The sequence below is a fragment of the Mchenga conophoros genome, linkage group LG23 (assembly GCF_057382185.1).
Source record: "Mchenga conophoros isolate Kocher_MC1m ecotype Shallow Benthic linkage group LG23, M_conophoros_male_GT1.1, whole genome shotgun sequence".
Classification (NCBI taxonomy): Eukaryota; Metazoa; Chordata; class Actinopteri; order Cichliformes; family Cichlidae; genus Mchenga; species Mchenga conophoros.
The window spans coordinates 44,347,703-44,362,009 of record NC_140547.1 but is presented as its reverse complement, the minus strand read 5'-3'; the positions used below and the strand labels follow the sequence as shown (position 1 = coordinate 44,362,009).

General features: G+C 44.0%; 2 protein-coding genes across 2 annotated transcripts in view; both read right to left on the bottom strand.

The window, feature by feature from the left end:
- Positions 1-14,307, bottom strand: part of LOC146548073 (NACHT, LRR and PYD domains-containing protein 3-like) — a 432,988-nt gene that overhangs the window by 205,990 nt on the left and 212,691 nt on the right. The window lies entirely within an intron of this gene.
- LOC146548084 (NLR family CARD domain-containing protein 3-like) lies at positions 9,325-13,895 on the bottom strand. Its single transcript, XM_085266230.1, has 2 exons — positions 13,622-13,895; positions 9,325-11,099 (listed from the first exon to the last, which is right to left on the bottom strand). Exons 1-2 carry the CDS (start codon positions 13,893-13,895, stop codon positions 9,325-9,327), a joined length of 2,049 nt encoding a protein of 682 aa, XP_085122356.1.

Sequence of the window (14,307 nt, the reverse complement as noted above, 5' to 3'; positions counted from 1 at the left end):
TTTGACGTTTATTCAGCTGTGTGAAAACCACCCGGGGGATTAATAAAGTGGCTTGCAAAAGTATTCGGTCCCCTTGAACTTTTCCCCATTTTGTCACATTACAGCCACAAACACGAATCATTTTTTATTGGACTTTCAGGTGAAAGACCAACACAAAGTGGTGCACACGTGAGAAGTGGAACGAAAATCATACATGATTCCAAACATTTTGTACAAATAAATAACTGCAAAGTGGGGTGTGTGTAATTATTCAGCCCCCTGAGTCAATACTTTGTAGAACCAGCTTTTGCTGCAGTTACAGCTGCCAGTCTTTTAGGGTCTGTCTCTACCAGCTTTGCACATCTACAGACTGAAATCTTTGCCCATTCTTCTTTGCAAAACAGCTCCAGCTCAGTCAGATTAGATGGGCAGCGTTTGTGAACAGCAGTTTTCAGATCTTGCCACAGATTCTCGATTGGATTTAGATCTGGACTTTGACTGGGCCATTCTAACACATGGATATGTTTTGTTTTAAACCACTCCATTGTTGCCCTGGCTTTATGTTTAGGGTTGTTGTCCTGCTGGAAGGGGAACCTCCGCCCCCGGTCTCAAGTCTTTTGCAGACTCCAAGAGGGTTTCTTCCAAGATTGCCCTGTATTTGGCTCCATCCATCTTCCCATCAACTCTGACCAGCTTCCCTGTCCCTGCTGAAGAGAAGCACCCCCAGAGCATGATGCTGCCACCACCATATTTGACAGTGGGGATGGTGTGTTCAGAGTGATGTGCAGTATTAGTTTTCCACACAGAGCATTTTGAACAAAAAGTTCCATTTTGGTCTCATCTGACCAGAGCAGCTTCTTCCACGTGTTTGCTGTGTCCCCCACATGGCTTGTGGCAAACTACAAACGGGACTTCTTATGGTTTTCTGTTAACAATGGCTTTCTTCTTGCCACTCTTCCATAAAGGCCAACTTTGTGCAGTGCACGACTAATAGTTGTCCTATGGACAGATTCCCCCACCTGAGCTGTAGATCTCTCCAGCTCATCCAAAGTCACCATGGGCCTCTTGGCTGCATTTCTGATCAGCGCTCTCCTTGTTCGGCCTGTGAGTTTAGGTGGACGGCCTTGTCTTGGTAGGTTTACAGTTGTGCCATACTCCTTTCATTTCTGAATGATCGCTTGAACAGTGCTTCGTGGGATGTTCAAGGCTTGGGAAATCTTTTTGTAGCCTAAGCCTGCTTTAAATTTCTCTATCCCTGACCTGTCTGCTGTGTTCTTTGGACTTCATGATGTTGTTGCTCTCAATATTCTCTTAGACAACCTCTGAGGCCGTCACAGAGCAGCTGTATTTGTACTGACATTAGATTACACACAGGTGCACTCTATTTAGTCATTAGCACTCATCAGGTAACGTCTATGGGCAACTGACTGCACTCAGACCAAAGGGGGCTGAATAATTACACACACCCCACTTTGCAGTTATTTATTTGTAAAAAATGTTTGGAATCATGTATGATTTTCATTCCACTTATCATGTGTACACCAGTTTGTGTTGGTCTTTCACGTGGAATTCCAATAAAATTGATTCATGTTTGTGGCTGTAATGTGACAAAATGTGGAAAAGTTCAAGGGGACCGAATACTTTTGCCACTGTAAAGGTTTATTTTGTCTAATCGAATCTAATAACTTTAATCTCAGCCAAACTGATTTACTCAGGAACAAATAAAACACTGAAAAAAGTCAAACAATAACATTTTTAGGTTGTCTAAGTCACTTATATATTACGTTTAGAAGAAAGTGTACTTTATTGATCCCCGTGGGGAAAATCCCTCTCTGCATTTAACTCATTCACTCAGTGAAGCAGTGGGCAGCCACTGGGCGCCCGGGGAGCAGTGTGTAGGGACGGTACCTTGCTCAGGGGTACCTCAGGGTAGCTGTTCAGGGTAATCGAACCCCCGACCTTCCGATCATGGGGCCACCACTCTACCTACTGAGCTATCCCTGCCCTACCTGAGTTTAACCTGAGTAGCGAAAGACCGCGGTGATCTGAACATGATGTGCCGGGAGTTTGCTGTTCTTGGCGGCTCTAGTGACCCTCGAGCTCCCGGCTAGCTATCAAGCTGGTGGGTAACAGACGTCTCAGAAACGTCGGAGCACTTTTGCAAATATGCGATATCTTGATAAACTGAGCAGATATTTAAAGTTTACACAGCTACATTCTCACCTGAAAATATGTTAAAAGTTTATTTTGTGACCCAGAAAGAGTAATAAGAGTAATATTAAAAACTTAGTAGCGACCACCATTGCCGGAAAGTGGAATTGGATGGGCCACGCTATGAATTCTGGGATATGGTGGGCCACGAAGGACACACCCGACCCATCCTTTAATTTTGGGGAAAAAGAGGACGCATTGGTCGGCTGCATTCAGAGGAGTCTATGAATTTGGACAGCCTTCATCGTGTCGCTGTGACGTAATCGGTCTACAAATGCGTCCTCAGGAGGATGCAGCCCATGAATTTGGACACCCCCTATGTTTACTACTGCATAGACACATTGAATTTCCAACACAAGGAAACGACTTTTTGGATAATGTTTTCACCACCAAGAGATTACAAAGCCCCCCACCCACTTTGGTGCCTCTGATCACATCACTGTTATGCTAATGCCAGCATACAGGCCCCTGGTCAAAGTCACTAAACCAGTTCGTAAGCAGGTACGTGTGTGGCCAGAAGGACCTGCAATACTGCTTTTCCACCACAGACTGGGAGATCCTTAAACAGGCCGCCACACATGACAACACCACAGACCTGCAGGAATATACAGAAACTGTCATTGGCTACATCTCAAAAGGCATCGATGAGGTCATAGAGACCACTGTCCAGGCCAATCAGAAACCATGGCTCACAGGTGAGGTCTACAGGCTCCTGAGGGTGAGAAATGCAGCCTTGAAAGCTGGGGATGAGGTGAGCCTAACAACAGCAAGGGCAAACCTGTCACATGCATCAGAGAGGTGGAAATGCAGTGCTCCAGGAGGATTTTGCAAAGCTTCAGTGACAGCAGAGATACTCAGAGGCTGTGGCAAGGGATACAGACCATCACAGACTACAAGCCCACTCCTCAGACCGCTGTCGGGTCCACCACATTACCGTAAGAGCTAAGTGAAATTTTCTCTTGCTTTGAGACACAGAACGACACCCCAGCACAGAAGACTCCACCCCCCAACGATCGGGTGGTGACACTATCAACATGCTTGTCAGGACCTGCTGCCATCAGGGAGGAGACTGAAGAGCCTCCGGGCCAGAACCAGGAGACTGAGAGACAGCTTCATCCAGGTTGTCAGGATGCTGAATTCACTCCCTGCTCTCACACACCAACTCCAGACCTGCATTCATCTTTTCCCTCTGAACCCCCCAAACATACAAACCCTGAGCCACCACCATTGCCCTTTCACTGACTGCCCTACTCCACCATTTGACCCTCTCATAAGAGGTGAAACATCTTCAAGGAAACTTAAAGAAGACGCTTTTCTTTCCAAGCTCCTTAGACTACGGTGACCTGGATGTCTGAGAACCTCCACAGACTGATTTTACAAGAACAACTTGTGTCAAAAAATCCCTAGCAGTGCCTCTCTGTCACATACACAAATCACTAGAGTTACAAATTTAATAACTTAAAAAACCTCAGAAAAACAGAACTGAGCAAAACAAACAAACAAACAAACAAACAAACAAACCAGAGACCTGGGGCCCGTTCTTCGTACGTCGCTTACTACATCCAAGATCAAATGACACATCCAAGACCAAACCATCGCGCTAACTCTGAGCTCGCTAATCCGGTTCTCCGAACACACCTGCTGTTGACGATTAGTACAGCTGGATGAAGTAATGTGAGATCACTGGGTGTCGTAAAAGGGGCTACACATCGATAGCAGAAACATTGATCGGCAACCCTCTGATTGGTCGGCGGAAATGTCGAAGGAGCGCGCTCGGTATTTTTCGGCAGCAGAGCAAGAACTCTTGAGTGAGGGATTTCAGGAGTTTCAGAGTTTAATCAGTTGTAGCCACAGCTGCCCTGGGGCAGACTGACAGAAGCCAGGCTGCCATATCGCGCCATCGGCCCCTCTGGCCAACACCAGTAGGCGGTAGGGTAGATTTATTATATTACACTATATTATCCAATATTATATTACATTATATTATATTATATTACATTATATCCCCTTTCACATTAGAGCCACAACAGGACCCACTAGAACATGGGAACAATGAAAGTGCAATATAAGAATATTCTACAGAATGGTAATATTTATCACTTATATTGCTTTTCGTCTCTTGGAAAGAGACCCTGGAATAATCTGTTTGTTCATAACAGCAACCAAGAAAAGGGCAGAGCAAAAAAGACAGGTGGTGGTCCTGCACCCCCTCGTCAACAAATTGGTTAAGTAAATAATACCCTCACGGGAATATCGATATCTCTCTATGAGCACACTGTCGCGCTGAGCTAAAGGATCCTGTCTGTCCCGCAATATACGCTGGATTCTGAGGACTCTCCTTATCAATCTTGCACCTTCCGCAATGGGTGGCTCGCGTATACGGACAGCACATGGCTGCGACAGACTTCCCAAATCCACCTTCGCTTTTATAGCCGTGGTCTCTCATCTTGATTACACAAAGTAATTTGCAATTACTACTCTGAAATATGAATTACATCTGTAATAATCACATACATGTAATAGAATGTTAATAGTACATTTCCCTTTTTTAGGAAATGACCTGTATGTATCTGTGTGAAATCAATAAACAAACAAAGGGTTGCCGATCAATGTTTCTACTATCGATGCGTATCCCCTGTTAAGCCACCCAGTGATCTCACATTACTTCATCCAGCTATACTAATCGTCAACAACAGGTGTGTTCGGAGTACCGGAATAGCGAGCTCAAAGTTGGCGCGATGATTTGATCTTGGATGTAGTAAGCGAGGTACGGAGAACGGACCCCAGGTAAGAACATTGTTGAGGTTTAAATTTATAATCTTAAATACTTATATGCTGATTATATTGCTTTATAAGAAAGGCCCAAATCTGAGTACACTCTGTGCCGACAGGACTGACAGGAAATTACATGCTTTTGCAGGCGAAAAGTGAAACTAAGCAGAGTGTTTGGTCGAAACTTAAAGTGTGTGTGATGTCTATATAAATGACTAGGCTTGCTGTTTTGTGCTTCAGACCTGGGGTTGTGTGTTCAGGTCTCCATATCCGGATATGTAAAATAAAGATAATCTTTTAAAGTAAAAAGACCACTTTTGAGCCGTGTCTTTTTGGCCATAACGAATACCAAAAGAACCGGAATTTAATAACATTAAAACCAAACAATAAATGAGCAAAGTAGTGCATGATAAATATAGATGACAAATACAAAGTGCAATATAGAAACACTGGGTAAAAAGAAATGAACAATTAAAAAGGAGGATAAAAGATGTGAGCAGTAGTTAAACAGTAGAAATAAATATATAATAAACAAATAAAAATAGATAATAAATGAAAGCCAGGTCTGAAAGGTGAGTTTGGCTTTAAAAGCATGAAAACACACTGCTGTCTTCAGGAAGGCTGCTCCAGTAACTTTCTATGCTCGCTTTGAGGCTGCAGCTAAGGACTCCAACAATGCTAGTGCTAGCGGCGCTAACGGCTGCAGACAGGAAGATACTGCCAGCACCGGAAACGTGCTCGTCATCTCCGAGCATGAAGTAAGGAGAGCCTTCAAGAGAGTGAACACCAGGAAAGCAGCAGGACCAGACGGCATCCCAGGTCGTATCCTAAGAGACTGCGCATACCAGCTAGCTCATGTGTTCACTGAGATATTCAACATCTCTTTATCTCAGTCGGTGATCCCCACATGCTTCAAAGAGTCCATCATTGTTCCTGTCCCGAAGAAACCCCACCCTGCTTCTCTCAATGACTATCGCCCTGTAGCCCTCACCTCAGTAGTGATGAAGTGTTTTGAACGCCTGGTCAGAGACTTCATCATTTCTTCACCACCAGACACACTGGACCCACTACAGTTCGCTTACCGTCCAAATCGTTCCACAGACGATGCCATCTCTCATCTCCTCCACACATCACTTACTCACTTGGACACTAGAAGGGGGAATTATGTTAAAATGCTCTTCATAGGGGGCAGGGATAGCTCAGTAGGTAAAGTGGGCACCCCATGATCGGAAGGTCGGCGGTTCGAATCCACTTAACGGCTACCCTGAGGTACCCCTGAGCAAGGTACCGTCCCTACACACTGCTCCCCGGGTGCCTGCTTAGTGGGCTGCCCACTGCTTCACTGAGTGAATGGGTCAAATGCAGAGAAAAACAAGTAATTTCCCCATGGGGATCAATAAAGTATCCATTATTATTATTATTATTATTATAGACTACAGCTCTGCATTTAACACCATAATTCCCTCCACACTCACCACCAAGCTGGAGCATCTGGGACTCAGCTCATCTATGTGTCAGTGGATCTCCAACTTCCTAACTGGCAGACCACAGGCAGTAAGGATGGGCCGACATGTCTCAGCCTCCACCACTCTCAGCACTGGAGCCCCCCAGGGGTGTGTTCTGAGCCCCCTGCTGTACTCTCTGTACACATATGACTGTGTGGCCACTACCAGCTCCACCACCATCATCAAGTTTGCTGACGACACCGTCGTGGTGGGCCTGATCTCTGATAACAACGAGACGGCCTACCTGAAGGAGATTAGGAATCTGGAGAACTGGTGCCAGAGGAACAACCTCCTTCTAAACATCAGTAAGACAAAGGAGCTGATAGTGGACTTCAGCACTAAGCAGGAGAGGAACTACCAGACCCCCGTCATCAACGAGTGCCCAGTGGAGAGAGTGGACAGCTTCAAATACCTCGGAGTTCACATCACGCAGGACCTGTCATGGTCCTGTCACATCAACACCATGGTGAAAAAGGCCCAACAGCGTCTCTACCACCTCAGACGCTCGAGAGACTTCCTTTTTTTTTTTTTTTTGTCCCGTTTGGATCTTTAGCCATCAGAATTGTTGTCTTAAGGCCAAGAAAGATGCCAAGCGGATTTATTTTACCAAGTGGATCATCATGGCCTTGCCATATTGGTCCATTTGATTGACCTTTATTATAATTATGAATTTATTTTATTTTCAGTTGCTACAAACGGGACAGACATGACTGTGGGATAGGACAGGGGGAAAGAATGAAAGAAAGAGAGGGAGAGAAAAAAAGAAAACCAAAGGGGAGAAGAGACGGTGAGAAGGGGGGGAAGAGAGAAAAAAACAAACAAACAAAAAAAACAAAACTCCTGGGTCACCTGTATGGAGAAAAAAAAACAGAGGAGAAAGCAAACAACAAAGAGCAACATAATAAGAAAAAAAAAGCACCATCACAATAAACTAGCTAGCAGTAGATATCGATAGTTACTAAATAATAAACGATATTGTGCAGCACGCAAGATAGCCAGTGCACAGTGTGCTTTGAGGCAGCAGCCAAGAAAGCTGTAGTCCGCGTCTATGAATACCCATGTGTACACCTGTGTGCATACCTGTGTGGATCAGCATGCTTGCATTCCAAAGGTTTCTCCATGTAATGATCTGCTAGGGAGTGTGGGGAGCCACAGCCCTGTCCTCTATGGTATCAAGCAGGTATGGAGGAGATCAAAACTCCAGACATCCAGAGGCCCCCAGAACACAAGAGACCAAGGAAGACCCACAGAGGGGCAGCCGCGCCACTGTCCCAGTAAGAGCTAAGGAGAGTCCCAGATGAGGGCTCATTCAGCAGCCGCGGAGCAGAAGCCAGGGGGAGTTGCAGTGACGCGCCCGTGAGCTCCGCCGGCAGCCAGCTGTGCCTGAGTGACCGAGCCCCAGGCCGAGAGGCCGGGGGCACCCCACCTCCGAAGTGGCCCGAGCGAGCCGCCAAGGAGTGAGCCGGTGTGTACCCGGACGCCGCTTGAGAGACTTCCAACTGCCCTCCAAGGTGCTCAGGAACTTTTACTCGTGCACCATAGAGAGCATCCTGACGGGAAACATCTTAACCTGGTTCGGGAACAGCACCATGCAGGACAGACGAGCTCTACAGAGGGTTGTGCGATCAGCTGAGCGCACCATCCGCTCCGAGCTCCCTGACCTGCACTCAATCTACAGCAGGCGGTGCTGGACCAAGGCCAGGAAGATCGTGAAGGACCTCAGCCATCCCAACAACAGACTGTTCTCTCTGTTGAGGTCAGGAAAGCGATTCCGCTCCCTGAAGACCAACACAGAGAGACTGAGGAGGAGCTTCTTCCCGCAGGCGATACGGTCTCTCAATCACACCACCACACAGTACTGACCCACACATATAGTTCTTACACACACACTGGACTTTCTGGACATTGTTTTCACTTCATCACTTAAATCACTTTAAGCATATTTGCACTGCACAAGACATAATGTGGATTGCACAACACTGGACACTATATTCTTCATTTCAAGCTAATACTTGTACAGCTGCTGTTATTGTGTATATATTTATTTATATTTCTTCATACATTCTTATATAGTTCTATATTGTGTATTTTGTTGTACAGTTATTTTATTTTCAACTTTAATTTATGTATTTTATCTTATTCTTTCCCAGTTAAATTTACCCTTCATTCTAATTTGTGTTGTACAGTTATTTCATTTTTAACCTTAATTTATATTTTATTCCTTCCTAGTTAAATTTACCCTTTTTAATTTTTCATATTTATTTCCTATCTTATTCATAGCCTTTTCCTTTTTTGTTTTCTTTAGGTCACGAGCAGTTGTCCAAGCATTTCACTACATATCGTACTGTGTATGACTGTGTACGTGACAAATAAAATTTGAATTTGAATTTGAATTTGAATTTGAAAGTCATCTACATGTGGGTTTAGTTCTGACTTTAGGGACAAGTAAAAAAATAAAATAAAATAAAAACATCTGTCCAGACAACCTGACAGTCAAAAATATAAACTCAGGAACTTAAAAGGAAAATTGTGCTGACTTTGAACGTCCGCATCAAGATAAACTTACAGATTTAAGAGTCAAAAAGTGTCAAAACGTCTGTATCCTTACCTGAGAGTTTCAAGTTTACAGTCAGGACTCTTTAGTCCAACACACAGCAAATCCAATCCTGAATCCTGCAGGTAGTTCGAGCTCAGGTCCAGCTCTCTCAGATGATTGGATGGGGAGCTGAGAATTTCAGACAAAGCTTCAAAGCTTCTTTTTGAGAGTTTACAATAACTCAGCCTGAGGAAGAATAACAATGGAGACATATTCTTTTATTCATCTAGCATTATTAAACATATTTGTTCATAGATTCACTTACAGCACTTTCTTGGATGCTTTGACCACTGGCAGCAGCTTCAAAAATGCCTTCTCTGAACGGGAGTATTTCTCCAGGTCGAACTCATCCAGATCTGATGACAGTAAGATGAAGACCAGAGCCGACCACTGAGCAGGAGACAGTGGATCTGTGGAGAGACGTCCTGATCTCAGGGACTGTTGGATCTCCTCCACTAGAGAACGATCATCCAGTTCATTCAGACAGTGGAACAGGTTGATGCTTTTCTCTGCAGACAGTTTCCCACTGAGCTTCTTCTTGATGTACTGGACTGTTTCCTGATTGGTCTGTGAGCTACTTCCTGTCTCTGTCAGCATGCATAGAAGATCCTGATTGGTCTGCAGTGAAAGACCCAGGAGGAAGCGGAGGAACAAGTCCAGGTGTCCATTTGGACTCTCTAAGGCTTTGTCCACAGCACTCTGGTAGAAGTCTTTTACAGTAAGTGTTTTCTGGAAGATTTTAAAGCGAGGAGATTGTTTCTTAAGCAGGTTGACTCCAGAGTTGATGAAGGTCAGATAGACATGAAGAGCAGCAAAGAACTCCTGAATGCTCAGATGGACGAAACAGTAAACGACACCGGTGAACATGTGACACTCATCAGCTTTAAAGATCTGTGTGAACACTCCTGAGTACACTGAGGCTGCTCTGATATCGATGCCACACTCTGTCAGGTCTGATTTATAGAAGATCAGGTTTCCTTTCTGCAGCTGATCAAAGGCCAGTTTTCCCAGAGACTCAATGATCTTCCTGCATGAATCTGTCTCAGCTCCTCCATCATACTTGATGTCCTTCGTTTTTAGGTGAAATAGCACAAGGCGTAGGTAGAGCTCTGTGAGAGTCTTAGGCAGATCTTTGCTCTCTTTGTTCTTCATGACAAACTCCAGAACTGTAGCAGTGATCCAGCAGAAGACTGGGATGTGGCACATGATGTGGAGGCTTCGTGATGTCTTGATGTGGGAGATGATGCTGCTGGCCTGCTCCGAATCTCCGAATCTCTTCCTGAAGTACTCCTCCTTCTGTGGGTCAGTGAACCCTCTGACCTCTGTCACCATGTCAACAATGTCACAAAGGATCTTATTGGCTGCTGCAGGTCGTGTGGTTATCCAGAGGCGAGCAGAGGGAAGCAGTTTCCCCCTGATGAGGTTTATCAGCAGCACATCCACTGAGGTGGACTTTCTAGGGTCAGTCAGGATTGCAGTTTTGTGGAAGTCCAGAGGAGGTCGACACTCATCCAGACCATCAAAGATGAACACAACCTGGAAGTCTTCAAAGATGTAGATTCCTGCTTCTTTGGTTTCAGTGAAGAAGTGATGAACAAGTTCCACCAAGCTGAACTTTTCCTCTTTCAGCAGATTCAGCTCTCTGAAAGTGAATGGAAACATGAACTGGATGTCCTGGTTGGCTTTGTCTTCAGCCCAGTCCAGAGTGAACTTCTGTGTTAGGACTGTTTTCCCAATGCCAGCCACTCCCATTGTCAGCACTGTTCTGATTGGTTTATCTCTTCCAGGTGGGAGTTTAAAGATGTCTTCTTGTCTGATGGTTGTTTCTGGTCTGTCTGGTTTCCTGGATGCTGTTTCAATCTGTCTGACCTCATGTTCATCATTGACCTCTGCAGTCCCTCCCCCTGTGATGTAGAGCTCTGTGTAGATCTGACTCAGGAGGGTCGGGTTTTCTGTTGTAGAAATCCCCTCGAGCACACACTGGAACTTCTGCTTCAGGTCTGACTTGAGTTTGAGCTGACACTCAGTGAGAATCTCTGCATGAATAAACAGCAAATGACACAAATGAGAAAACTGCATTCTGGTTACTGTGGTTATGTGTTCAGTTCACTGGACTCTTGGTGTCATGATCCGGGTGAGTCTGAGTAACTTTCCACAGCATCAGCTTTCCTCGCCTGGGTGGAGCCCTCCTCACTCCTCCCTGCTCCTCACCTGTTGCCAATTACTCCGGCAGTATCTATGAGCAGCACTCACAATGAACCTTCTCCAGATTGTCTGCTTAGCACAGTCAGTTCTCTGCCTCACATTTTGTCTTGTGCTCCTCAGCTTGTTTCGCGTAACCCTCTTTTCCTGTTCCCTAGTCGGCACCTGGATACATCTTCCAACTCTCGCCATAAGTCACGCCTCAGGATTCTGCCCTGCCACTGCTGGGAAAACTCACTCTTGCAAACTGCCATCCTCACCTGCCTGCCTCCCTGTGCACCCACATCGCACTCTGTACCCAGATTTAATTCATCTCCTCCTCCAGCTGATCTCCACCTGCAGCCACGTAACACCTCTTAGTTTTTAAATCTTGGACTCATTCACTACACTGTGGACCACTCTGATTATTATCTCCTTTGTTCCAGTGATCCTGGATAGTTTCTATTCGCCCGTTTCTGCCCCTGTTGTTCCTTTGACCTGCCTCAGCTTATGTTCTGGCCTCAGCTCTGCACTTCTCATAATACCTCGCTTGCTGTTGAATTTAGCCGTGATTCAGCTTTCTCCGTCAAGAAATCTAGTAAAATACATTTCTGTTAAAAGTCACTCAGCCTCCGTTTTTTGGTTCTGTGCTTGACTCCATTCCTTTTCATGAGCCATTGAGCCCTGACACTTGGGTTATAACTGAGGGCAGGTTTTATAGAGACACATTTGATTTAATTGTGTTTATTTATACAGCACCAAATCAATACTAGCAACATTTCACATATTACATAAACAACAATATGGAGCCAGTGATGAATAAATATGTAGAATAAATGAAAGAATTTCAAGTATAAACGTTTTTTTTTTAATTCCTCCAAATAACAACAACAGTCACCCCAATGTGCTTTATATTGTAAGATAAAGAACCTACAATAATACAACAGAAAAAACCCCAACTATCTTTTTGGGTCCTGAAAACTGAAGGCTCTGCCTCCCATTCTACTTTTAAATACTCTGTGAACAACAAGTAGGCCTGCAGAGCGAGAGCGAAGTGCTCTAACAGGGTCATATGGTACTACAAGGTCATTAAGATAAGATGGGGCCTGATTATTTAAGACCTTGTATGTGAGGAGCAGGATTTTGAATTCTGGATTTAACAGGAAGCCAATGAAGGGAAGCCGATACAGGAGAAATATGCTCTCTCTTTCTAGTCCCTGTCAGGACTCTTGCTGCAGCATTTTGGATTAGCTGAAGGCTTTTCAGCGAGTTTTTTGGACTTCCTGATAATAATGAATTACAGTCGTCCAGCGTGGAAGTAATAAATGCATGAACTAGTTTTTCAGAGTCTCTCTGAGATGGGATATTTCTAAATTTAGAGATGTTGCACAAATGGAAGAAAGCAGTCTTACATGTTTGTTTAATATGTGCGTTGAAGGACATGTCCTGGTCAAAAATGACTCCAAGGTTCCTCACAGCGTTACTGGAGGCCAAGGTAATGCCATCCAGAGTAAGAATCTGCTTAGATACCATATTTCTAAGATTTTCAGGGCCGAGTACAATAACCTCAGTTTGATCTGTATTAAGAAACAGAAAGTTAGCGGCCATCCAGGTCTTTATGTCTTTAAGACGTTCCTGCAGTTTAATTGGTGTGTTATCTGGCTTCATGGACAGATGGAGCTGGGTGTCATCTGCATAGCAGTGTAAATGTATGCTATGTCTTCTAATGATACTGCCTAAGGGAAGCTTGGTAACGGGAGCGTTGCCAGCAGAAGGCTGAAGTGGAATCTCCAAGAAAGCTGCAGAAGAAAAAACATGAGCTGAAATGGTGGATTTTAGTCATATAAGGAGAACTGTGGCTTTCCTCCAACTTTTGACCAATCACCTTAGTGTCCTGTTTATAAACCATAATAAAAAGCATTTACTGTCTGGGCATTTTTTTGTTTGGGTCTCCAAACAGCAGAAAGAAATGGTAGCCATTTTTTTAAACTTTACCTTCAACTGGTAAATAGATTTAAGAGAAAGCACTTTGATCATATTTGTGACGTGTCCCAAACTGTTGTTGTCGCCTCATTTATGTTGATAAAACAGCTCTAAAACCAATCTGACAATATAAATCTGTAAAATGGGCAGAAAACCTGCTGCTGGTCCCATTTTAATCAAACCAACCCAAAGAGCAGATATTCATGTGTACACAGGAGGTTATTTGTGCAGATGCATAAAACACAAACTGTTGGCTTTCTGCAGTCTCTCACTCCTGAAAGTGTTGGCAAGTGTTTTGGATTTATTATTTATATAGATTTTAATGGCACCTGTGTAATGTTAACTAATGTTTTTATTGTTTATGTATTTTTTGTTTAGTCATTCCCTGACTTACCTGTGGGTTCTGGGATGGTTTTATTTAAATTCTCCAACAGATCATTCCTGTTTAACCTCCCCAAAAGATTTTTAGTGACTTCAAAAGTGTTGATAGAGTAGGTATCAAACATCAGATCCACTATGTCCGTCCTCTCTGCATCCTCCAGTTCACTCTCTGGGATTGCTGGTAAACCTTCTACAGACCCGTTCTTCAGATGCCACTTAAATTCTTTAAAGTCATCACGTCCCAAATCCTTCAAAGTCCCCAGAAGGATTTCTTTAGGTGTCGTCATCTTTTACCCTGTAAGGACCCGATAAACAAAGACTGTAACAACAGCTGGAGAGGTAATTGTCTGATTTATCAGAATTTAACTTGATTCTAACAGCAGTTCATCACTACCACCAATAAATTTCTAAGGCTCAGAATGCAACAAAATTGGACATGAAGAAGCACATAGAGAAGTATCCAAGTAACACTTTGCTACAATATAAAACAAACTATTATAAATAAAGAAAATATATAAACTAAATATATACACTACCCGTCAAACGTTTTAGAACAGCCCAATTTTTCCAGTGTTTTCGTCACGGTTTGCGAGCCGTGTGTAAATTATCAAAGGACCCTTTATGCAGGCAGCTCAGATGCAAGTGAGTTTATTCATCACATGGTGATACAAACAGAAATGGCGAAGGTGAGCATGGAAA

Coding starts and splice junctions, on each gene's coding strand:
- LOC146548084 (XM_085266230.1), bottom strand. CDS start 13,895: ATGACGACACCTAAAGAAATCCTTCTGGGGACTTTGAAGGATTTGGGA. Junction 11,100..13,621: donor AACCATCCCAGAACCCACAG/GTAAGTCAGGGA, acceptor TTATTCATGCAG/AGATTCTCACTGAGTGTCAG.